Raw genomic sequence first — 26,046 nt, 5'->3', positions numbered from 1 at the left:
AGGTCTGGCCAGGGAAGGCTGAAGCGTGGTTCTTTTGGCACTAGCCCAGGCTGCAGTCCTCTCATTACTTAATGGAGTCAGAGGTTCAGGGAATGTGGATGATATGGTGGAGTCAGTGGGAACCGTGCTAGCCACAGAGAAACGTGAAAATGGCCACCGTTTCCCTAGATCACATAATTCAGACTGAGAGCCCCACAGTCAGTGAAAGAGTGTGCAGTGGCTGATGACTTCAGGACTTTCTTCCCGGCCACTCACAGTTATCTACCTGTTTTAGTGTGTAGACAACTTTGTGCGTGAAATAAGACACATAATGAGTTGTGTGATAAAGATAATCCAGTATGCTTTAACCATGTTGGTTCTCCTCCAGTTGTGGCCTTCATGGTCAGAATAATGGATCCTTATCCAACAAGTCCAGACCCAGCCCACCTGCTTCCCGTGAAAAGGCCCCTTTGTCAACACTGAGCAAAAACCAGCCGAGTCCTGCGAACACCCGTCAGAATTATGGGGCTTCTTTAGCCAGCAGAAGCAACTCAGGCTCAAACAAAGGAAGTGACAGCAGCCAAGTGACGAGGCAAGTCTTTATTTCAGCATCCTGGTGTTCAGCACACTGACTTACCTTCTCTGCACTCAAATGTGGCATCAGCTGGTTGTCTGGCCTGCCAAAGGGGTCGTGTTGCTCCTCAGCATGGGTGTGACTCTTCATATTGGTGGCTCGACAATCAACAGTGTGCTCTATCCCATGTAAAAGTTTGACTGTTTCAGTACTGTAAAATTCAAGGTTACTTTTAGTCAAAGCACTTTGTAGCTGGTTTTCACTCCAAGGCAGGCTCCTTTCCGTGGTTTTATGCTGTCAGTTCTCATGTGGCTTTCCTGGTTCTTTCACAGAAAGGTCCTTTCTCCTTTGGAGAGAGTTGGGTGGGGTTGTATAGAAAATATTGTATGCTCGGGTGAAAATTCACCCTGCCCGGCCTTAGGTACCTCTGCGTGCAGTTTCCTCTACAGGGAAGAAAACTAATACCTGCGGGAGCGTGCGACACGTATTGCAGAGAAGAAATTGTTGTTTCTCTCCCTCCCTTTCTCTCTCTTTCCTCCCACCCCAGGCAACTCAACAGCCAAGCATGTCAGATACACACCTAAAGCTAGACAGGATTAATGTAGGTTTCAGGGTGCTCGGCTTCTTAACTCACATGTGGAGCTGAACTCAGTCTGTACGCTTCCTTACCTGGCTGTGTCTGCAGCTGGGTGCCCTTGCCAATGGCCCAGCTGCCTGCTCTTGGGCACCGTTTTGGGTGAGGAGATGGCTAGGTGTTTTAAAGTTAAATGTCTCATTTGAGGTAATGGCACTGAAAACAAGTATGATAAATAGTAAATTTTGTACTATAGCCACAAATCAGCCATTTTCTCAAGTACTTTGATTTGCCAGAGGGAGTCACTTGTGTGGACACTGAGGAGCCCAAAATGAGTCAAGCGCCGTATCAGTCTATGGGATGTGTTCCTTTTTGCCAGGACTGAAGAACTGTAGGAGTGATGTTATGTGATGGTGTGACGGTTTTTTTCTTTTCAGGCGATCAGGGAAATCTATTTCTTGTGGTCACAATTGCAGCACTAAGCCAGAAAATCCGGAGCGGTATTTGACTCCTCTGCAGCAGAAAGAAGTTACAATACGGCATTTGAAAATAAAGCTGAAGGAATCCGAGTGCAAAGTTACAGAAAGGTATATTTCACTTCAGAAATAAGACTGGACAAGATTTATTCAGGAGCATTAAGGGATGGGAGTCCTGATCATTTGTACTCTTTTCTTGACCATGTAAAGTTTTCATTAAGAGATTTGAAATATGATCGGGCTGATTAGGTTGTTTTCAGGTATTTAAGGTTTCATTGTGTGCTCAGTGAATATGTACCGTGCACTTTTGTTACAAATATGGCTGTCTCTTTTTCCCTTTTTTTGAACTTTCCCGATAGAAGACTTTCAAAGGATAGTTCTTCACCAGCCTACTTTAGCACTGAGACCTTTTGTACATAAAAGAAGTTCCACCTCACTCAGAAAATACGACGACAAATGTCCCCCTTTTCCCCTAATGAAAGAAAAGCTCTGACACAAACTAGTGTGCCCGCTTGTGGTTTTGTTGCTTAGATATGGACTTTTTTGCAATAGCACTTTGTATGGATGCTAAGCGAAGAAGCAACAATGTACGTTACACAGCAACAGATGTTGTCTCTTTTACTAAAGCTGTGCTCTGAGAACTGGCTTTCCAGCACACACAACCCAAGCGGGCACAAAGGGTTGTTTGAATGGAGCCCCAAGGTAGAGTCCCAGGGACCCCTTGGTCCTGCTTTGGGTGGCCCGACATCTGTACCTGTGAGGGCTGGATCTCACGCAGGGGGCCCTTCTCCCCACTTGCTTGCAAGTGAAGGCAGAAGCCTCTGGATCCATGCTGGGCTGGGGGGGTGCAAAGCAAGCCGGGTGCAAAGCAAGCCAGGTGCCTGCAGCCCTGAGCCATCCTGCTGTCTGAGGCCACTGTTGGCTCTGGCTATACGTGACGAGCTGCTGGCAGGCACAGGGGACACATCCAGGCAGCTGTTTGTCATTTCCTCCAGGGTGAGGCAGTAGATGAGATGTCAAGCGCTGTACTGGTTGGACCTAACCCAGAGGCCGCCACTTTCACCTCAAAGTGTCCAGGATCACAGCATAGCCCACAACGCTGCTGGCTGTGTGGCAAGGTTGGTGACTCCAGCTAGGAATCAGCCAGTGTGTCTTGGCAGCCAGCTGTCATCTCTGCCAGTTCTCCCAGAGGTGGCAGCAAATGATGCATGGAGGAATTTGCTTCTTCCTTGGAGCATCTTTGCAGCATAGCCACCCCAGTGAGGTGGAGCCTCACATTGACTCTTTAACTAGGCAGTCACCAGAAGTGTTACGATATTTTTATTTTGCTCCAGGGAAAGAGAAATCGAAAAGCTCAAAGCTCAGGTGGAACGTATGAAGGAAGACTGGATCGAAGACGAGTGTAATCATGTGGAGATGGAGCTGAGCCTCTTGGAAGCAAGGAGGGAAATCAAAGAACTCAAGCAAGTTATTGAGAGCATGAAGAACAGCTTGGCTGAGAAAGACAAAAAATTTCAGAAATACTTCCTAGAAATAAGCATTGAAAACAAGAAACTGGAATCTTTGGTGTCGAGCATGGAGATGGCCCTGAAGAGCTCTGTGAGAGATGAGCAGCGCCCGGAGTACACGTGTGACTCTGAGGGCAAGCCGTTGTGTACCACGATGCCAGACAGCCCCACCACAGAGGACCAAGCTCTGGAGGAGCTGGCAGATAGTGGGCTGTTTCTTCATGAGGACACAGCTAACGGGACTGATTTATTTGAAGAGAGTTTGACCACCACAACCTCTGAGTTGAGTGAGCCAGCTCCCTCCAATTCTACTGTGAATCAAGAGATGCTTGAAAGTGTTCTGGATGAAAAACTAACTTTTTCCCAGGAGGAGGAGGAGAAAGTCAGAAACATGATGGTGGAGCAGACCATCCAGACTGATGTGGTGCCATATAGCCTAGAAGGGGAGCAGTTCATTCAAAACATGTTCAGAGCTCAGAGCTCAAGATGCCTGTCCTCTAAGCCCGCCTTCTTCACTGAAGGAATTGGGTCAATTTCTCTTGAAAGCCTCAGTGATTCTGGTATCGTAGTGGACTTAACTCCAGGTGAGCCAAACTCGACCATCCTTTTGTCTCCTGTGACACCTCCATGCAGGAAGGTGGAGCACGGAGTTAATGAAAACCATTTTGTGGAAGAACTTGATTTTACAGAACCTGATGATGATGAAGTCTTTGGGTACGTCAATACTGTTTCTCAGACAGGAATAAAGAAGAGATACTGGAGCAGCAGACTCGCCAGCGATCTGGCTGTAGCAGCCCCTGTTGTACCAACTATCATGCGGCCTTTCAGTACTCATGGAGCAGGAACAGATCTCATTTACAGTACTAGAGCGTTGTTTTGCAGTTCTGTCCTAGTCCACCGTTTTGCTCTTGACTATTTGATTTGCCCTATAAATCGGTTTGAAAACATGTTACTTGTTTCAGAATGGAAAAGGTAAAGCCTTTCTACAGGATGTCTGTAACTGGCGTTTTTTGAGAGTACTGCTGTCTACAGAAATAGTCCTCCTGCTCCCAGTCACCATGTTCCCCACCCCCCCACCCCACCGTGCTGGTGTCTTTCTGGTGCCAACATATCTGCACAGTGAACATGACCAGGGAGATCAAGGAGAATACAGTGAGTTCTCTTTCATGTTTGGTTGCTGAATGTTAATTTGTTGTTTGTTAAGCTCAATGAGTTTCCCTGGCTGCTTCACTGGGCAAATATACCAGCACTTTGCACTGGCTCAAGAGTAGCGTGAGACGTGCACGGGAGCAAACGGCCAGAGAAAGGTGAGCTATTTCTTTAGGCAGCACTAACCTAAAGCTTTTGTGAAATTACAGCGTTGAGTGACACGGAGGCTTGTTCCCGCTAAGGATGTCACACATGTATTCCAGAGAGCATGCTAGTGTTATCCATTCGTTGTCCAAAGAGTCAGTTCAATTTAGAGGTAAACCCCCTATTCCCCAGGCAGTTTCCAGCACATTGTTTGTTCCTGTCTTGTGTAGTGTTCTTCTCAGTTGTACAATTGCTTGAGTGTTTCACCGGTCTTGTGTGTTTACAGGGACTGTAACCAAAAAGGTACTTTGTTGAGAGTCTTGAAACGTGTTAGAAAGATAAGTATAGGTGTAGGTACAATTTGAGTGTTAATGTTGTTTTAAAGTTTTAATGTGTTGGAATGTTGTAGTCATATGAGCCCTTTGAAATGTATAGTGCTTTAGCTTATTGTTTATTTAATTGTTTCATTGTAAATTACCTTTATAATCACAAGTTCAATGAAGCCTGTTAGAAATGGTAAATGTGTGAGTGTTTTATTGTAGCAAAGCCGTATAAAATAGCCGGTCTCAGCTGAGCTATTGGGCACAGGCAGAGCTGGCGGAGGCACTGTATCAGGGCATAAGGAACCATCAGGACCCAAAGAAGAGAATTCTGCTGAGAAAAACTTCATTACAGCTCCAAGCATAAGCACTCAGGCAGAGAAAAAGGCTCCAGTTGGTCTGTGGACACACATGCCACCTGCATGACTGCGCCCATGCTGAGTTAACAAATGCAAGTGCCTAATCTTTAATTCAATGCAATCTTCCAGAAGCTTGTAACTGCTCATTTCTGTGCTGCCAGGAGAGTGTCAGTCTTCCCGGCATTTAACAGAAGTCCAGAATACCTTGTTTAATTAATCTGAGAGCCATGCAGTCTCAGTGTGCCCACCGAGATGCCACTGTGACCATCAAACCACAAATTCTTCCTGTCCAAAACTTGAAATCCGTGCATAGTTCAGAGGAGGGCAATGCTAACCAACAGGCGACATAGCGGTGTTTGCCTGCCTCCACCCAACCTTTCAACAACACCTCTGGCCGGTTAAACCTCACTGGCTTCCTGTTCTCCCCTCCAGCAAAGCAAGTGTAATATTTCTCTGTGCAACCCAGAGCAGAAGAAGCCTAGTGAAGCCAGACAACGCCATGCGCTGCCCTGCCGCTTTGGGGAAGAATGGAGTTATTAGCCACAAGGAAGGAGGAATAGTTGGCCAGCATGTGGGGAGCATTTGCAACACTCAAGAGGGTGACATGCACCAATGCTTACAGAGGCAATTCAGAGAGAGACCTTTTGCATCCTTGTAATGCCTGGGTTCTGAATTACTTGTGTTTGCAACAGATTCCCTAGTGTTCATTAAGCATTTCACTGAGGAAGAGGAATCAAACAGGCATGTTGATGTAACACAGGCTCCAAGAGTTCACAAAGATGAGAACACGAGAGCGCCTTGCTTCCTCTGCCAGCAACTTCCTCTTCCACGCTCACCTACCTTGTTGGGTTCCTGCAGGCCACTTGACTTGCCTTATGACACTACTGCAATACATAGTTGCTGCAAAGTCACTTTCAAAAGCTTTTCTTTTAAGTACCTGGGCACAAGGGCCAAAATTAATAGGTTGGCGGGTGGAGGGGATGGGACTGGAACACATGACACAACATGCCTTATTGCTACTTCAAAGCATGTCTGTTCAAGGCTGAGAGCGCAATATTTTATATGGGATTTTACCATCTTTATCACAATTTTGGGTTTCTCTTTAACAGCCACTATTGTTTAAGTGATCTTTGCTTTGAGCGGTGGTGAAATGGAGCATAGTTTAGAGGACTAGTTTAGATCTTCAGTTCTAGGAGAGAGATTCACCTGTGACTACGTGGGTGTCTTTTGCAGCAAGCAGGCAACCAAGCAGTATGAACCTACACTTACATTTAAAATGTCAATAGGCTGAACTCATTTCAAACCATGTTTTGGACGTGGTCCATGTTTAAGACACAAGGCGCTAACACCAGAATAACGTCAAAATTGCTTCTTGCCCTTAAAAATCTTCTGTCCGCTCAACTCTCGTAAGTTATTTAACTATGCTCAGCAAGAGAGTTCCCGTCACATTCCTGATAGAAGTCCGTGCTCTGATCTCTACCTGAAATACAGCTCGCTTCCAAGCTGCCACCTTTCCTCCTCCATCCTGCAAGCATGTAGACAGCTCAAGGTACCCTTTGTAAGAAGAGGCCTGAAGTACCACGATAAATGCTCCAGTCCCAGACTTTGTGGGACTGGCCTTTGCTCCCCGATCCACAGAGGCTATCCCAGTTGTTGTGACAAATGTACCACCTTGATTTTTCCCCATCTAATATTTGGCTTTACTCTTAGTCATGATTCACCTGGATCCTGCTGCTGCTGTATGGAGCAGCTAGGGGAGGACCATTAGCCTCCAAAGAGTTCAACAAAACCTCCTCCTTTTTCTGAGTTGAGAAATTGTTCATACCATACTGAGGCAAGAATTGAAGTCTTGCCTCAAAGTGTGCAGGTGGGGAGGACAAGCAGGGCATAGGTTAAGGGTCAGGTAGCAGGTGGCTGCTTGAATTCATGCTTACAGGGTAGCATAGGAACCAAGGCGGCTCCTTCCCTGGTCGAAGCAACACCTATTGATAATCCCATTATGCATTTCTCTTTCTAATCCAGGCTCAAAGAAGCCTTTCTTTAATATTCAGCTGAAGAGGTACCCAACATGCCTCTCAGCTGCTGAAAACACCGAGGCACAGGCACTGCCCACCGCCTCACCAGAGATTCACCTGCATGCTTACTTAGGTCCACCCACTCACAAGGCTCTTCTTCACTTCTGATCACTTCCTCATTTTGCCTTCTTTCCCCCCCCAAATCAACTACCTCACCTAAATCCCAACCGCTAGAAATGCGCTAAAATTGAACCACTGTTTTATTTATGTCCTACATGAGCAGAACAGGGGAGCATTTTCCTCCAAAACCCTTCAGACAAATGAACATGGGGCATTGCAAACACAAGCAACTATAGCGCAGGAAAACATATGAAACCAATGCATGCTGTTTTGACATACAGACTACTACCTACGAGAGCACTGTACCCTTTCTGGCATTATGTCAGGACTTGGTAGAGTAGATGGGAGCAATTCCTAGAGCAGTTGTGCTCAAGTACAGGCAGGGAAATGGAGGGAAGAACAGCAAAACAGTGTGAGTACGCAGCAGGAGAGGGCAAAGCAACGCAGGAGGGCTGATGTGCAGGAGGTGGCAGCACCTAATCGTTTTTAAAACGGCTGAAGGCTCAAAAAACACGAGCATTCTCATGACGCAGTCAGGGGCTTTGTTTCTAACTTCTTAACTAGCCAATGTTTTGTTATTTTTAATAAATAACATCTAGTCGCACCTATTTTACATTGTCTCAGAAATAGCAATAGTAAGCACTAAACTAATTTTTTTAGAAAGATGCGATGTCGCTTCCAACCTAAACTAGGCAACAGGTATTAGGTTTCCCTGCCCTGTGTCAGCAATAGGGAAAGAATTACGACGTGTGCCTCCTTGCTTCATCGGTGTGGTTAAAAGGACAGACGCGGATTGCTATTAAAGCTTATTCACAGACTTTCTTCTTATCTCCAATCCACCATCAGATACTTTAGAGGTGTGTACTAGGAGCAGATTTGCTTGCCATACTGCTGTTCAGTCTGGACAGACTGTAGTCATCGATTCTACTCCAGCCAGAACACTTGCGCAGAAGATACACACAAAAGTGCATATGGTTGCTTTCTAAAAGGTATTTTAAAATTTCACATTTCTCAATGACTTCTTTAATGTCTAAAAATTGCTGTCAAATCAGTTGGTCTCTGCAAGACTTTAAGCAGCATGACAAGCATACTAAATATTTTTTAAAACTTTTCTCCATGACAAAGGCCATTCAGAGTAAGCCTTACTGTCTTTACTTTCTCAAGTACTTCTCTTTTAAGCAGAACTTGTGTCTTACAACTTAGTTAAAAATTCTATTTTTCGAGGCAGAGGTGATCTAGTCCCCCCGCCCCTTCCCATTCTGTTACAACTTCACAGGACCCTGGATACACAGGGAACCCGCCTCAGGCACAGGATTTGCTGTCCTCACTCATCTGCCACAAGACAGCCCATGAATTCAGGGATAATAGCATCCGCACAGCAGAAGATGCAGGAGGTATTCACTGAAGTTCTGAGCTGCACCTAATAACCACATGGACCCTCCTCCTCCCACACACCTTGCCCTCCAGCAGACATTAACTTTTCTTCTTCATTAAACTACTGTTGTCTTCTACTGCCTATTTACCTTGCACGCTTTTCTGAGAGGAATCCCACTGTAAATACATACAGTAAGTGTACAAAAATGGAACCTGAGAAGTGCTGTTAACTGAACTGAGAATTTTCACACTTAGATGTATTCACAGGAGGACACCTTTTTTTCAGTTGTACTACCTATGCAACAAGTATACAGCGTGAGACTTTTTTTTCCCCTTAATGTAGGAAGTAGAAGAATTTCTGCTAGAAATACAAATTTACCAATACAAGTAAGCGATTGAATTGCTCCCCTACGTTCACAACATCAGCCTTCATAAGAAAGGAGCAGCACGCACCACTGCTGTGTAGCGATGCCCCTGCTGTTAACCACTGTAGTGTTGTAAAGGGGCATGGTAGCACAGGGGCTGCAAGTGACAAAGTGACAAGAAATCCACTTTTGTGTTCAGCTGTAACTTGTGCTCTACCAGAGCGTACTCTACCAGGAGTACGTTGAGAGTCGCCGGTCACCTTTAACAAGTAATTTTCTTCTGCACGCGTCAATATTATCTCCCATGGAAAAATGTGAAACATTTATAAATACCTTTATGGAAAGGCAAAAGCAGACATTCTCGATCAGGCAGGAAGCAAAGGGTTCTTTAAAACTGTTTAATTACATGTTTTGGGTAAGCATAGACAATACAGGAGATTTACCACACTCTTAGGTATTTCCATTCTTTTCTCTAGGCTTGAACTATTCATTAAGAATGTCTTTCAGTCAACATCCTTGCTCAATCACTTTTGCTGCAAAGAAGGGTGCTGGAATAGGACTATTGCAGGAAACTTCATTCCATCAAGGCATGATTTTCTGTGGGCTTTTTCTCTCCTTTAATAACCACCTACTAGTCGTTGAAGATATTCGGAGAGAACCCTGCCTTCCAAGATGCCCTGAAGAATGTACTGAAACCAAACGGTTGGAGTCCTAGAAATGCTGCAGCCCTAGAAATACTTCAATCAATACCAATATGTATGTTGTAGAGCTGAAATTCTCTTTTTCATTGGCACTGTGCCACTGATGCCTGGCTTGTGTCCGGACACTTCTACATCAGTTTTGTTTTCTTCTTCTTTCATTAGCCTTTGGGCTTCTTCCCCCATTTTCTTTCGTTGCTGCGCTGCTTCTCTTCTTTTTTTTTTTCCCTTTCTGCTACCTGTTGTTGTCTGCAATTAAAGAAAATGTGAACTGCTAAAGAACACGAGTCCAAATTTCAGCATACTTTAAGTTCCTGTCAGAAATGGGTTATAATTAAGAATTTGCCCAAATATTTTACGATCTAAAAGCCACTCAGTTCTCAAGGATTCAGTGTGTCAGGGAGAACGTAGGACAGTTGTAAGGCCCAGAGCTATTTAGACAAATCTAATGCTTCAAGTAACAATACTAGCTGTCTTTTTCAAAATCAGACCAAAACAATTTGACTTGCCTAGGACATTGGCTTGTGTCCCTCCTTCCCCTCAGCAGAGGCATCAGAAGCTATCCTCTTTGTAATGCAAGTACTACAAACATTTTCTTCATGATCAGATGAGATGACAACTTCTAATGTTCCTTTTCATGTATTCAGCATCTGTGTTGTATTCTATTGCTCAGTACAGATAGAAACAATAGCCTTTAAGGAAAAAAAAAAATTAAAGCCTACAGTTGTGTATCCTTTTAGCATTATTTCTTATCACTGCTATAAAACCCCAGACATCATTACCTGCTAGCTCAGAGAATCTGTCGACAGAAATAGGTTTCTAATTTCAACAAATACATGGCTGACTAGAGCAAAGGAAAAAAGTAACCCCCAAATCCACTTGTTTTATTCCCCACTTCAGCTAGAACACATCACTGAGTGGCGCTGGGGCAACACCTGGCTCCATACTCCAAGTGGCACGTTGCAGCTCTCTCCTCGATTGCATAAGTAGTAACAGAATGATGTTAGGAGGTCGCTCCAGCTTCGCATTCAGTTTATTAGATTAGAAAAATCTGTCAAGTTGCTTGCAAGAGGACTTAAAAATAAAAATGAAGCTTCATTAGTTTGAAAAGGTGAAATTTAACACAGATTCGGTAAGAATAAAGATGTGCTTATTAAAAGAGAATCAAGAATTCTCATTGACAAGGCCGTAAGGAGTTAACTTTCAACATGCCTAAACTACCCGTGCGCATCCACATAAGTGTGTAAAATGCAGAGAATTAAAAGCTGTCATCATTGGATGCAGCCGTGTCTGGTAGATGCCAACTATGGACAAACTGGGCACACAAAACTTAGAAGTATTTGAGGTACAAGGGCTTCATGTTATCTTTGGACTGGGCAGGACAGGAGAGGGACTGCACTTATTCAGTACCTTCACGGTTTCCCTTCATTGATTATTAATGGCCAGAAGTTTCCCTATGCTCTGTTAAGCTGCTCTGCTGTCTGTCATGGAAGAGTGAAATTAGTAATTTGCATGAGGATCTACCTCCCAAGTTAACGGAATTCCCAACGGTGTTTTTGAGGTGATGACCCACTGTTGTACATTCCACCAGAAGGCCAGATATGTGACAGTGCTGTCAGTCTAGCATATGCAGAGTAATAATGTTTGCCACTTTACAGTAGCAGATTTTTGTATGTTCCCTGCACCTCTGAACTGATGCAGAAAGGAAGACGGTATATGCGCACTAGCCTGCACGTAAAGGCAGCGGTATTCCAAAAAGCCACATGAGGCGTTAAGCAGTGCTGCTATTCATTTGCAATTCTGAAGCGAGGACAGACACAGCAGATCATGTTTCTGCCCCACCCTATAAACTGCACAACACACAACTCCTCTGCACAGAGAGGTGGTTTCCATGCACTCCGCTGGCTGAGTAATTTTATTGGACTCCAGTAGCATCCAAATGAGAGGAGACCTTCACATTACCTCAGACAGAGGAACTGAAGTCACTGAAAAATAAATACAAGCAATAAATACAACCACAAAGTGATTACCTTTTCACTGCTCTTTTACTTGGTCATTATTCCAAACATTGATCTCTATTCCAAACTTCCTATGCGTATTCAACATAAAGCTACGACCTTTCAGGCTCAGAAAAGGTTTCGTTTCTCAATAAAGAGGCACCTATGATGAACTTCAGCCACAGGTGACTCATTCTTTCTGGGTTCCAAAGCAAGAATTTGAGCGGAGTTTGGATGGAATGATGCAAGCTGTTTAAACCAGGGAAGTATTCATTCCTGATGTCAGCCTTGCTTTGCATTCCTAACACAATTTATGCCCGGAAAAACCCAACTCATTGGTTAACAGAACACTAATTATAATCACTGTTAGCACACTCTTAGCAGACCTTCTTATTCCAGCGTGTTTTTACTTACTGTAGACCTACTGAATAACTGTAAGAAGAACGACTTCATACTATTCTTTTACTTCAACGCGATTATAAATGTACTGTTGCTGTACGCTTCTATGGGAGAACTTATCTTGGGCCGCATATCTCCGGGACACAGGGCTCTACCCACCCTGGGGACAGTGATGCACAGACATCAATATGATGGATACAAAATGTCCGTTTATTTAGCTGCATCACACGCTTATATAGCTCTTGCGCTTCCTGTTCCTGCCACTCCTATGGGGAGGAGTCTACCTTCCCGTCACAGCCCGTGATCTTCCGGTCGCCGATCCCTGTCTATTCCCCTACATCTCCCCCTCCCCATGCTGCTAAAAGTTCTACAAAGCTACTTGCGTAAGCGGATACATATTGCGGTCAGGTCTATATTCATGTAACTCTTGCAGGCGCTCTTTGATTTGTCTTATAACACAGCATAACAATGGCAGCCCACAAGTAACCATGGTTACTACACACAACAAGATCCCCCCAATTATTACTATCCAGTCCCAGTTCATATCTCTCTTTTGCCGCCCTTTCCCAGTGTCGCTCTCGTTGCAATATTGCTTGCGATCTTGTCAAGGAGCTCATTTCTTTTCCCAATGGTACGGCTAGCATGAGGATCCATGTCTGCAGACCCTGCAAAGAGACAACTCAGAAAGGGATTATTCATTGTACATCCTTGCACAGTTCTGCTTTCACACACTTTGCAGGCACCCATTCTATGCGCCCTTCATTCTCAACCGCGGCGTAGCCCCTCCCCAGGCATCTCAGTTTCCATCCTCTCTCCCATTGCTCACTGCCTGGGAACCTTACTCGTACCTGCGGATAGCGCTCGCCTGCTTGAGCTTTGCCAAAGTGCTTCTCCACTGCTGTAACTTGCTCCTGCCCGCGTATAAAATGATTAAGCGAATATGATGCACGCATTAAAATAGTTTGCTGAGCTGCTATGGGTATAGCTCCCTTAATCCCCTCCCCCTCCCCAAGCTGTATTATTTTTGCTTTCAAGGTGCGATGAGCGCGTTCAACTATTGCCTGCCCCGTGCTATTGTAAGCAATGCCGTGTTTTAATACAATATTCCAAGCTTTACACCATTCTTCGGTACTTCAAGCCCAAAAGTGTGGTCCATTGTCTGTTTTTATCTCGGTGGGCTTTCCAAGCCACGCCATTACCGTGGTCCAATGCGCAGTCAACTGCGTTGCGGTCTGCTTCCGATGCTGAGTAGCCATGATGACTCCACTATATGTATCAATTGTAATCGCCAGGTGCCGTCCGGGGGCCAACTGTGGACATTCAGTAAAGTCAGTCTGCCAGATGGCATTTGCTTCCAGTCCTCGAGGGTTGACTCCTGCCTCCCACAATGGCGAGTGCTGACAGTAAGGACAGGTGGCTACTACTTCTCTTGCTGCTCTTATTGAGATGCCACACTCCTTTGCCAAGGCTTTAGCACCCAGGTGCAGTTTTTCATGCAGTTTCTTTGCCTCCGTCAATGTCCAGACTCCCGCGGCTGCCTCATCAGCCATGCGATTCCCCTCAATCAGTGGTCCAGGCCCCATCTGATGACTGCGAATGTGAATTACTGTCACAGTTGCTCCTCGCTGCGATAAAGCAACCTCTAGCATCAAGGCAATTTCCGGGTGTGGTACACCCTCTCGTTTCATGGACATGAATAGTTTATACACATATAAGGAGTCCGTGCACACATTTATATGCCGATCTATATCCTTTCGCAGGGCCATCTCTAGCGCTTTCGCTTCTAGCCACTGCACACTTTTACCCTGCTCCTCATACGTCTGGCGCATCCAACTATTCTCTTCTTTCCACACTACCGCCGCTCTGTTCGTCTTCGAGGAAGCGGCTGTGAAATATGTTGGTCCTGGGTGAGGGGTATCCAAAACTCTACTATCCACACTCAAATCCACCACTTTGGCTGTCTCGGCCCACCTCTGTACCGTGCCTGTGACGATTTTCCCTGGGTATGAGTATACTGCCAATTGTAATCCTCTTCACTCTCTACCACCTTCCGCCATTTCTCCCCATTCCACGGCACTGTGAGCTTATCTGGCTCCTTCCCAAAGATTCCCTTGCTCTCCCGTCGCAGACGCCAAATCATTCCCCCGGCTACCTTGACTTTTGTGGAGAACGCATCCTTGGGAACCTTCTGATATACCCATCGCAGTGGCTTTTCTTCCTCTGTCCGTATTTGATATAGCAATCCTAATCCTCCACCGGCGGTCAGAATCCAACCTGCAATTAATTCCTCCTGAGGGTCCCACCGCCATACTCCTTCCTTTTGCATTCGACGTTCTATCGTCTGCAACTGCTCGACTGCCTCAGGGTCTAAACTCCTGGGCTCCCATGGGTCGGTCCCTTTCAGCAACACATAGAAGGGTTGCATCTCCTCACCGGTGATGCGCACGAATGTCCGCAACCACTGCAGTGCTCCTACCAGCTTCTGTACATCGTGTAAATTTTTAACCTTAGGTGTAAGTTTAATAGGCTGAGCTTGTATGCAATCACCTTGTATTCTAGCACCCAGAAATCCACACACTGGTCCTCGCTGTACCTTTGCCTCAGCTACCTTGAGGCCCTGTCCCGCAAGGCCCCTTCGGGTGTCTGAAAAGACTTGTTCACACAATGCCTCGGTGGGCACAGCTATGAGGACGTCATCCATGTAGTGGATCATGTAGATTCTCTCCTGATACTGTTGCCTTACTTGCTGCAATGCAGAAGCCACATACCTCTGGCAGATCGCTGGAGAATTTTTCATCCCCTGCGAAAGTACTCTCCACTGCCATCTACTACCTGGTTCTGCGCGGTTCACCGCGGGCAGAGTAAAGGCAAATCTCTTTCTATCATCTGGATGTAGTCAATACTGAAGAAGCAGTCTTTGAGATCTAAAACAATGACTCGCCATCCTTTCGGGACAGCACTCAGATCTGGTAGGCCAGGTTGGAGAGGCCCCATGTCCTCCATTTGCTGATTTACTGCTCTAAGGTCATGCAGCATCCTCCATTGGTTTTTATCTTTCTTTTTTATAGCAAATATAGGGGTGTTCCACGGGCTCATCGAGGGCTCTAGGTGCCCTGCTTCATGCTCTCGTTTTACTATAGCTCTTACAGCCTCTGTTTTCTCTGTTGTCAGGGGCCACTGCTCCACCCAGACGGGCTGTTCGGTTTTCCACACTAACCTGTGGTGACGAAGCCCCTCTGAGACAGTGGCCCTTATGCTAAATTTTTCAACCCGATCCCCATCTGGGCAAGGGCGTCTTGCCCCAACAAGGGGCTTGCTACCCCATCTGCTACTAGTATGGTCACTACGGCCGTGAGGAGCTTCCCTGCCTCCTCGTCCATGACTTTCAATTTTACAGGGCAAGTACTAGTCCTCGTCTGTTGTTCTCCTCCTACCCCTATTATACGTTTTCCCATGGCAAGGGGCCAAGTTAGTGGCCACCGTTCGAGTGGCATCACTGTGACATCTGCCCCGGTATCCATTAACATTCCCAGGCATATCCGTGCTGGGCAACTCGGCTCTTGCGGGGTAATCATCACCGCCGCCATGGGTCTCTCGCCACAGCCTATGACCAAGGCCACGTGGGGGCTGTAACCTGCAAATCTTGCTGGTTCTGCTCCCCTGCCTGAAGGTTCACTCCCCCTTGGCCCGCTATGGTGGGCCAAGCTCCTGGCACTGGCACCATGATGGGGGCCATTTGACTCACAGGAGGCGCGAATCCCCCTCGCTTCGCCCTCCTTTGGCCGTTTCCCGGCTTTGTAGTTGGACAATCTCTTGCCAGATGTCCTGGCTTCCCACACACCCAGCACCTCCCTACTGGGCGCGCTCCTCCTCCATTACGTCCCCCCCTTTCCGCTAGCAGGCACCCAGCTTTAAAGTGCCCTTGCTGTCCACACAAGTGACATCTCGGCCCCACCCCGGCCGCTTGCACCATCACCCTTTATTCGCTTCCACAGTCAGGGTTCTGGCAGATGTGCGCTCCCACACCGCCATGCTGATTCAACGCCTCCTGGCGCAAGACATGCCTGATGGTTTGACCCAATGATGCCCCCACCGCCAGGGTGCGGAGGACATCTTGTGTTTGCGGATTTGCTTGATTTCGGAGGCAATCCATAAGGACTGCCTCCTTGGCTGCTTGTGGCAATTCTGATTCTATAATAGCCTTCTGCAACCTGTCACAAAACGTTGTAAATGGCTCTGCTAGTCCTTGCTGTATCTTTTGCCAAGGTTCCGCTTTTTTTTCATACCTGCCCACTTTGCTATACGCTCTGCGGGAACTCTCCGTTACCGCTTGCAGCTCCCTGCCCCTCCTCCAGGAGCTATCCGGACAGGGAATATCCCGGGCATCTCTATCCTTACTCCATCGAGGCTACAATCTCTGGCTATCAGCCGCCAGTTAGGTAACTCGACTGTCGCTGGGGCGCCCCCTTCGTTAAGAGTCCTGTCTGCCTCCCAGTTACTTCCCCTAGTGCGCGCATAGCCTGCTGCAGCGGCCGCAGCACGTCCTCCGCGGACCCCTCCGGAGCTGCAGCGCTCCGGCCTCCCCTTTTGGCGGTCCCTCTCTTCCCTCCTTCTGATTGGTCCTCCGAGGCCCCGCTGCCTTATGCCTCTTTTTTGCGCGCTGCAGGCGATCTGCCCCGTCTTCCCACATGTGGGCATCGGTTTCTCCCCCAACTTCTCATTCGCTGCTACTCGAGGTTGATCTATACCCCCTCTGTCCTCCCCTCCAGGCACCCCAATCCTCCTCCTCGTCCGACTCCCATCTCAAGGGTTGCCCCGGCAGCCAGTCTCGAGGGTCGGGCAGAGGGCGGTGCCGCTGCCGGCGCTGCTTCCGGCGCTGGTCATCTTTCTCCTTCCGCTCCGTCACTCCCGCTGCGTCCGCTGGCACGTCACCCTCCCCGCGCCTGTGCCAAATCGTCCCAGGGGTATGCGGGGGGCGGGGGGCATTCCAAAGGTCCTGCTGGCTCAACAGGGAACACCGCCGCTTCCCGATCCACCTCTTTGGGAGCCTCAGACTGAGTAGTTGGCCAGGCTACTCCGTCCGAACTCTCCGCTTCTTCCGCATCCCCCGCGATGCTTGCCCCTGTCTGCGTCCCCACTGCCGATCCTGGGTCTATTTCCGGGCTACTGTCGCCTGTAGCACCGTGCAGGCACAGCCGCGCCTGCCGCCACGTCTCCTGATCATCCCGAGCTTTCAATAGTAACCGGTGTATCTTTCTCAGAGCTGTATGTACTGGCGTTTTCTCATCATAGCCCTTTCGGCTGACTCCTCTTTAATTCTCACCCAATTATCTTTATTAAATATGTCTGCGGGACTCCGTATGAGCCCCCACGTAATCATCCATTGGATGGCCTTTGAGGTAGGCGCCTTCGAAATCGAAGTTCCATATTCCTTCCCCAATCCCTTCAGTACCTTTACGACTGATTCCATGGCGCGCCCGCCGTCCTGCGGCTCCCCGTCCCACCCCTGCGTGCCCCAAGCTATCTTTTCCCCCCGGCGAACTTGCCATGCCGCCCCGCCGATCACGTCGGGGTCCCCACTTGTTGCTGTACGCTTCTATGGGAGAACTTATCTTGGGCCGCATATCTCCGGGACACAGGGCTCTACCCACCCTGGGGACAGTGATGCACAGACATCAATATGATGGATACAAAATGTCCGTTTATTTAGCTGCGTCACACGCTTATATAGCTCTTGAGCTTCCTGTTCCTGCCACTCCTATGGGGAGGAGTCTACCTTTCCGTCACAGCCCGTGATCTTCCGGTCGCCGATCCCTGTCTATTCCCCTACAATGTACAAAAAACATTTTCACACACGAGACATTTTATACAGTGCTGCTTATTCAGCCAAAGAGCATTTAGCTTGACTGTTCCTGTTGGGAAAAAAAATAAATTCGTTGGCATTTAGAAAGTCTAAAGGTGCAGATAGGTATCTACAATTTGCAGAAGCAACCAAGTTCTAACTAAATTCAATTAACTGAAAATCCAGTTTAAAGTAAAATCCATTTTATCGTCCACTATGTTGATCACTGCCTGGAAAATTTGGGTGCATCTCAGCCCAGAATCTGCTGGGGAGTGGGGAAGAAAGAGACTACAGGAACTTTGCAGGCACTAGTAGCCTACTGCTCAGCACTGTCTTCCAGAACGCTTTGGTTTCCAGGAAGCCATATTGGGCTTATTTCAACTGCTACACATAAATACCAAGCCACCAGAGAAAAGGTCACAGGATATAGTCTTCCCTGTTACTTAACGGAACACAGCCCTCCATTACTACACAAAAATGATTCCAGTCTAAGACACTTCCAGATATTAACTGAGCACCAATAGGTACCCAGACACAGGCAGCTAAGGGAGATCCTTACTTTTTCTGCACATGGATTTCATTCTCAATAAGCACTGCTGGAGTACAGTCAGCATTAACACTCCGGAGGGTTTGGGGAGACGTTGTCCCCCATTTAGCTGTCTGAAATCTTCAGATCATTTTGTAGACCAAGAGGCAGTCTTCTAGCATTAAGAGACTACAGATCAGTTCCTTACTACAGTCTCCTGAGAACAGAGGCAGGCCTGCCAAGTACTATGCCGAAATGTTAAATGTCAGAAGTTAATTACACCACAGATATATACTGCAAGAGAAACTGTAAACCCAGAAGGTATTGCCTATCAACCTTGCTAAAAAAAATCATCTGAGACTTTGTATGGAGTACTTGATTACTGTACTTGTAACAAGTAAGCGTAATACCTTACAAAAAGAATTACACAAAAGAACAAGACAGATCTATGTACATATACTACATCAAGTGTCCTAAACAACTCCGCAGCTCAAGAGAAAAAAGCAAAGACAGAGAGCTAAAATATTAATGATTTTTAGATTTCAAAACAAATCCAAAATGCAAATCACGAGTGGGCTTTTCAAAGGTTTACAATCTTAGCCCCTTCAGTATGAAATTGTCCTTAAAAATTAACACAGCACTACTACTCTTCAGCAAGGAAAACCCCAACAATTCTCTCCTCCTTTTTTAACGGTAATATTCAATTTTGAGGTTTCAGACAATTTTACATGTCAACAACATTTAAGTCAGAACATTTCCAAGCACTTCACCTGCATTATGCAATGTTTGTTCCTCCTAAAGATTTACAAATCTAAGAGACATTTTACTGAAGCTGATTTAAAATACCCCCAAAAAACCAAGAAGATGCACGCTTCCAGGGTTGCGCAGTGATGAACTGTCAACAGGTTTCAGTCCCGGTCATTTATTTGTTGGAGCCCTAGCAGGTGAGTGTCCACTTTGTTGCTGGGCTCTGGCAAGGTTGCCACTTACATGGCAAAGCAAGCAGAGAGGCCCAGCGTTGGTGTGGTTGTGAAAGGGCTGCCAAGGGATTGATGTCATGGAAAAAGCCAAATGGCTTGGGAAATCTCTTTATTTTATGTCATTTTTCTTACCTTGGCATATCCAATCTCCCTCTGAGATGATAGAAGTAGTTCATCTGGGACGCATGTCCATCTGTGAGAGGTTTCTCAGCCCTGCTCTTTGCCAGTAGCTGTCATGTCCTGTCTTGCCCTGTCCACCAGCTGCCCTTGTGGCAGCTGCTGTGGACAGCTCATGTGGGTGGCGGACAAGCTGATTTACTGTGCAAATAAAGGGGATGAGAGGTTGCCTGTCTGGATGTGTACAGGTCTTCCCTACTGCCCTCAGGTATAAGGCAGTGCCACCCACCACCACCCAGGGACTTGCCCTGCACGCTCAGCTTGTGTACAGACAGCTGTGCTCAAAATGCCTCAGGGCTCCTCACATCTCCTGAAAACCTCCCATGTGGCTCCCATCAGCCACCAAATAGCCCCTGGTCACAGGGTTTGGCCACACCTGTGCCATTCACAGCTTTCTTCATCTGCCAACAGGAAGGAGTGAGGGCAGGAGGAAGAGCAGGAAGAAGGGCAGGGACAGAAGGAAGGAAAAGAGGGAGGGAAGAAGGTTGCATTTGGCAGCTACCTCCAGCAGCTAGAGCCAGAGCAGCTGACAATCACCGTGGGAGAGGCTCACAATGTCCTCAGCAACTTCCACCACTTCTTTGCCCAGCGGCCTGGCTGTTCTGACAACTTTTCCAGATGTGCTCTTCATTCCTGAAATCGTGAGTTCTGGCTTCTTCCTGGGGAGGGCAGATCCTGTTTGCAGGGCATCCAGCACGCTTCATGCTGCAGGTGCCTGAGGGATGAGACCTCATACAAAGCATGTGGTTCAGGACCCATGCCAGGTCTCTGAGACGTAGGGGTCTGAGGGCAGCCCCTGGTGCCTAGCTCACTCTCAGAGAAAAGCACAAGCCCTGAGCTGGGAGCTCTGAAGCTCTCCTTTAGTCTGCAGGGGATTTTTGTGATGTATCTGTAAACATTTTGTAATCTCCTGCCTAACAAAATGGAAGGGGTTGCTGGTAGGTTTAAACTAGGTTGCCAATTTGAGCCGATTAATTAATTGGAAGATGATTTTAGCAGCTGAAACAGGCAGAAGATAAACGGTTTGCTTAAAGCAGGGGCTAAAGGCAAGCTGAAGTAATTGTTCACAGCAGCAAAGACTCAAGGCTGCTGAAGCCGTTCTGCTCAGCTGCAGTGTTCCAGAGCTGAAGACACAGTGCGCTGGACCTGGGTGTGTGGGCAACAGTGGGTGAGCAAAGAGTGAACAAACACCTTATAACTTCTTCCCATATTGTAGTTTCCTTAAGCAGGAGAAGATCATAACCTTAATAGGTTTGGCACAGGTGATTAAAAGCAGTTGCTGCGAGCACTGACTAGAAGATGGAAAGTTTCAACTAAAGTCTTTTTCCTGTGTCTTCTGCCCATGAAGCCTGCTCTTCTCACAACAGTTTGAGAGGCTTGTTCCAAAGCCTGAGTACTTTCATCCAGCACTGAGGGGCTTGGCTGAGGGTTGTAGAATGGCACTCAGATCACTTAATGCTAAAACTTCAACTTTGCCCTTTGTGACCAAATCCTTCCTTGCCACCCAAGTCAGTCCACACTCCTGGGATTTACAGCAATTACTTCATTCTCCTAGCTGTCGAGCAAAGAAGAATTGGAGTAAAGCAGGCGTTACTGATGTATAAGGAGAAGTTTGCCTCAGCTCCTCCAAATATGCTCTGGGCACTTGGTCTCTGCCCAGGGCCTGAGAGCATGGTCTAGGTTTCCTGCAGCTGCATGAAGGTGGGTACAAAGTCCCTGTGGAGGTTCTGGTGGGGCAGACACTTGCCAGCCACCTCTACCACTGGGTTACGGTGGTCCTGGTGCTGAACATGCTGTTGGCATCAGCATATTACGGTAGTGGCTGTGCCTTGAACTGTTTGTAATCCCTTTCTCCAGGGGATTTGGCAAGGCAGCTTGCTTAATGAGACGAAAATAAGCACCCTATCCTTTGGTTTGGGTAAGATCTGGAAATGTGCATCCTAAAGGCTAAGGAACCACCTGGGAAAGAAGAATGTTGCATAACTGGATTTCTCCATCTCTGGAGGCGTTATGACTCTAGGTCGTCCAGCTGTATTATCTCTGTGTACAAAAGGGGCAGCTGCCTCATATCACAGCATTCAGAAGGACAAAGAGTTTCTCAGTCCGTAGCGGAATCCAAGGTTGCCTTCAGTGGACTAATATGGTAACCACAAAAATATTTATCATTTCAATTGCTAAGACAGATGCGAAAAAGCCAGAAGGTCCTGCCCGCAGCTCATACGATTGCCACATCGGGGTGCGCTGATTAAGAGCTACCATTTTTATTCTGTGAGGCTGGGTTTCATTCTTGTAATCTATTTCATTTGAAGAGTCTTCTGCATATCTGGATAGCCAGGCCTACGTGGAAAAGCTGAAACGAGCTGAAAGCAGATATGTTTGCTTTGTAAAGGCTATTTAAAAGACTTTTTTTTTCCTTAGACTGTTGTCCCCAACCTGCTGTGTGTTTATTGGAAGCCTCTTGACCCTTTCCTCAGTTTTATGACTCTTCTGAACCAAAGCCAGTAATCAAACCACGCAAACATACTTGTCTGAGTGAGAAATCGCATCCTGCAGAAAGGAGAGTTGGGGAGTGGTAAGAAATGAGAAGTGATACTTCTTCCCCCAACCTCTTATCTCACCCCACTTGTGTTGGATTTGAATGGAGCAGCGGTGAGGTTTTCTCCAGGACCTTTAGCTGCAACGCACTCATGGTGTCATTGCACGATTTATTACAGGGACTGGATTAGTTTTCAAGTGTCAGTCTTTGGTTGTTATTAGAGGCAGCAAAACAGCAGCACTTTGGACAACCTATTTGCACTCAGATATTTGCAAGGTCTCAACCGCATCCTTGATTTAATGTATCAATTTGTGTAATGTAACCAATGAACTTTCCTACAAATGTGGGTGACACAAATGATGTAACATTTTCTGAGTATTGTAAATCAGAAACGTTTTTCTCCACTTGCAAAAAGCCTCCAAGGAAATGGAAATGCCGTGATCTGTATGAGTTGGCACTTGGATGGTGGCAAAGGCTGGCCTGGGATACACTGGCGATCAGAATGCTCTTAGAGTCAGTGAGGCTGTCTTACCTCTGGAGATTTGCCTGCGAGCCCAAGACCAGCCAGTGATGAGGGATAGGTCCCCACAGCAGCACCAGTCTCCACGCAGTGTGCGTTCAGCCGAGAAACTCCTCATCATAGGATGCTGCATAGACTAAACTTTGCACAGGTTCAAGAAACAACTGGGCTGATTTGAGGCAGAGAAAAGCTGCTGAGTGTGTTGTAGTGCAAAGACACCGTTTGCAGCTCAACACTCTGCAGCATTGGACATTGTGCTCTCATCCTCTGGTGTAGGAATCTGCTGGTGGAGAAAAGGTAGAGCCTAGATGTAGCTGTCCTTGCGTTCCCCATCCCACCAAAAAACCCAAGGCAAACTCCCAAGCCTGGGTGAGAAGAATGGGGTCCCACCTGCGACTGGAGCAGCAGCTGGTGCATTGTGCAGCTCTGGTGTAGCCAGCGAAGGAAGACCCAAATAGCTGGAGCAGCAATACAAGTCCTCCTTCCCAGGAGAAGCTGGGAGCCCCAACCTTATTTCCCCTACCAGAGAGTAAAACTGGCAGTATTACCTCTCTTCAGCTTGTTCTCTCTCCTTTCAGGGTAACATTTTCACGTGGCCTTCATTAAGGCCATGTCTGTGCTGTTTGTGCAGCTGAGCTGCCTTTGACAGCACTCCTTTCAGGTATCTGCCACACTGGGTGTGAAGCAAACATGCCCTACTGGGATAAGCTTCCCTGTTCATCGACACCAGCCTTCAGAAATGTCTGAACCAGCCTCCTGAGCACACTGATGTGGGGAGGGCATGAATGGCAGTGACACCAGGAGGCAGGGCCACAGGCAGGCTTTTTTTGGGTCAAGATCAGAGGCAGGTGCTCCCAGCTAAATACCCAGTTTCAGGTGGAGGCTGGGAAGAACTCAGAGGTATCCCTGCGCTATTGCCATGTGCAGTGCTAGCGCCAGAGGTGTGCGTGGCCTTTGGCTCTGCCCTGGATAAGCCGGTTTACCCCATGCTTGCTTTCTCTCCCACTTTCACTTGCAGATCTTTGGGGGCCTTGTCTGGATCCTGGTGGCATCCTCGAAGGTCCAGTTACCCATGCTGCAAGGCTGGGTGATGTTTGTCTCTGTGTTCTGCTTTGTCATGTCCATCACCCTCCTGTGCCTCTACATCTGCGGTGCACATGGGGGCAGTAGCTCCTGGGTCACCTTGGTAAGTGGATGGGACAAACCTCAGGGCCTCTCCCCTCCCTGGTACCACTGGTATACAATGGTCTCCTTTGCTGCTACTGCACACCAAATTGCAGGCTGGGGCTTGCTTGTGTGGGTTCCTTTTTTCCCCCCTTTGCAGTGTGCTCCCTCCTGGGAATGACTGTGTCATCCTTGGTTCTTAGGCTGTCATCTGCCAGGAGACAGCATCTCTGTTCTACCTCAGTATGGCCGTGTTGGAAGCCTACTCCACCTATATCAGCTTTGGTCCTGCCAACGCCGTGATGATGACCGTCTACCCGGAGAACGTTGCTGCTGTGGTGAGTGCCTGGCAAGCAGGGGAAGGAGAGGGCAAAGCAATGCAGCAGGAGAGGGCAAAGCAATGCAGGAGGGCTGATGTGCAGGAGGTGGCAGCACCTAATGGTTTTTAAAACGGCTGAAGGCTCAAAAAAGCATGTATTTTTGTTCTTAAAAACTAGGATCACAGAAACATCTCCTGTGTCTAGTTTAAACGAGTTGAAGATGTTGTTGTGTCAGCTTGAGGGTTTCTAATGTTATTTTTAACTCTTTCAGAGGGAAATGAGCACGCACATGTCACCCTCCGTGAGCGAGGATGCCGTGCCCAGGCTGAAGCCCGCGCTAACCTCGAAGCTTGCATCCCGGAGTTGAGCACAGAGAGGCGTCACCCTGTGAAGGCTTGGTGTGTTGTAGCAGCTGGTGCTGTGAGGTCTGGCGGCTGGCAGCAGGGGGGAAGCGGCTGCTGGGGGGTTCCCTCATTTGCATAGCCCAGCCCCCTCCGCGTGCATCGGAACGCCTGGGTCCCCCCTGTGGCAGTTTTTGACCGGTCCCTGCCAGTTGGGTCAACGGACCCAGCGCAGGCGGCGGATCCCGCTGGGGCTCCTCTGCCTGGGGTAAATCCCTCGGTATTTGTGATTCAGAAGAGGTGAAAACCAAATCTACGGGTCTCCTTAGACAACCTTCAGGAGCTGTGGGCTGCAGATGGGGGGGTGCCCCCCTTGTCTGCTCCAGTGACTGGTCCCATTGCTGGTCAGAAGTGGAACAGCTTGAACAGGTGAATCTGCCATTTCTCTCCTGGCCGTTGTGGGAGCTGTTTCGGGGGTGAGGGAGTACCTTGAACTCACTGGTTATATTGACGAACTCTTGGTTGCCTAAATATGGGACCGAGGCTGGCTCAGACATGGGTGTCTACATTAGAGACATCCATGCTTAGTCAGATGAATCCCACCCCAATCTCCTGTGTTCCTCATCAGGTCTATGACAGCTCTGCTGTTAGCCTTTACTGAAGCCAAGTACGGTTTCTGTCTCTTTTCTTTTTCTGTTTCTTTTTTTTGTTTTGTTTTGTTTAACAGAAAGGAAACCCAGTCTTAGACATTCATTTGCGGAAGAAAGTTTGTGTTTGAAGATCACACTTGGATCTTCAAGTAAGTCTAATTAGATGCCTCTTCCTCTCCTGCTCATCCCTCATAGGCTTGGGCACTGTCCGTTTGTCCTGTTTCTGAGGACCGCTGCCCAAGGCACCTAGCATTGCACATGGACAGCCTGTATCTCCCGTTGCACCGTGAATTTTGTTAGCAGGAGTGAAGAATTTTTAGGGTATAAGCTAACTGAATTGCACTGAAGTGAAAAAAGTGCTGTATAACTTCCAAGAGATAAGAACGGAATATAATTGGAAGACAAATATTTTCAGCAAAAGATGCTGAAAAAGCATCTTTGAAAAATTATGAGCACAGCGCTATGGTTTTTTATTTAGGATTTTTATATGTTTTAGATTTAGAGTTTGAATTTCAACAAATTGAGTTGAATTGGTGTGGATAACATATTCAAAGGGCCACGTATTTCTTTCAAAGACGAATAAACAAAGTAGCACCTACAAAGACTGTTTTGGCTTTCAAGTGTTTTGTATTTTTGAACCCAAATCTGCAAGTTCCTGTTAAATTAAAGTGTTCTAGAAAAATGTCACAGATTGTATGATCCACCCTTTCTAAAAAATTATTGTTGATGTTGCTTGGTTGGGCTGAGGCCCCTCAAGACATATATCTCCTTTTGTTCAGAAGACTCTCGGGCTGCAGCAGGCACCCAGACATCACAGAGATAATAGAGGATCCTGAAAAGAAGTCAGCAAGTTACAAAGGAGGAATGGGCAAGTAAAAGGCGAAAGCCAGAATCCCATCTGTCCTAAGCAATGATCTGCTCAGCTCTGGGCTGGTGGCA

The 26,046-nt window shown here is 47.3% G+C and overlaps 2 protein-coding genes across 2 annotated transcripts in view; one reads left to right on the top strand and one right to left on the bottom strand.

The window, feature by feature from the left end:
* LOC142055080 (small ribosomal subunit protein uS5m-like) overlaps positions 1 to 26,046 on the bottom strand; it is a 305,459-nt gene that overhangs the window by 168,661 nt on the left and 110,752 nt on the right. The gene's annotated exons all lie outside the window — the stretch shown is intronic.
* LOC142055670 (myelin and lymphocyte protein-like) lies at positions 20,131 to 24,397 on the top strand. Its single transcript, XM_075089789.1, has 4 exons — positions 20,131 to 20,217; positions 23,651 to 23,818; positions 24,000 to 24,138; positions 24,390 to 24,397. Exons 1-4 carry the CDS (start codon positions 20,131 to 20,133, stop codon positions 24,395 to 24,397), a joined length of 402 nt encoding a protein of 133 aa, XP_074945890.1.

This window comes from Phalacrocorax aristotelis, chromosome 3, assembly GCF_949628215.1.
Source record: "Phalacrocorax aristotelis chromosome 3, bGulAri2.1, whole genome shotgun sequence".
Lineage (NCBI taxonomy): Eukaryota > Metazoa > Chordata > Aves > Suliformes > Phalacrocoracidae > Phalacrocorax > Phalacrocorax aristotelis.
The sequence above is the reverse complement of the archived record's forward strand: the minus strand, read 5'-3'. Positions and strand labels throughout refer to the sequence as shown.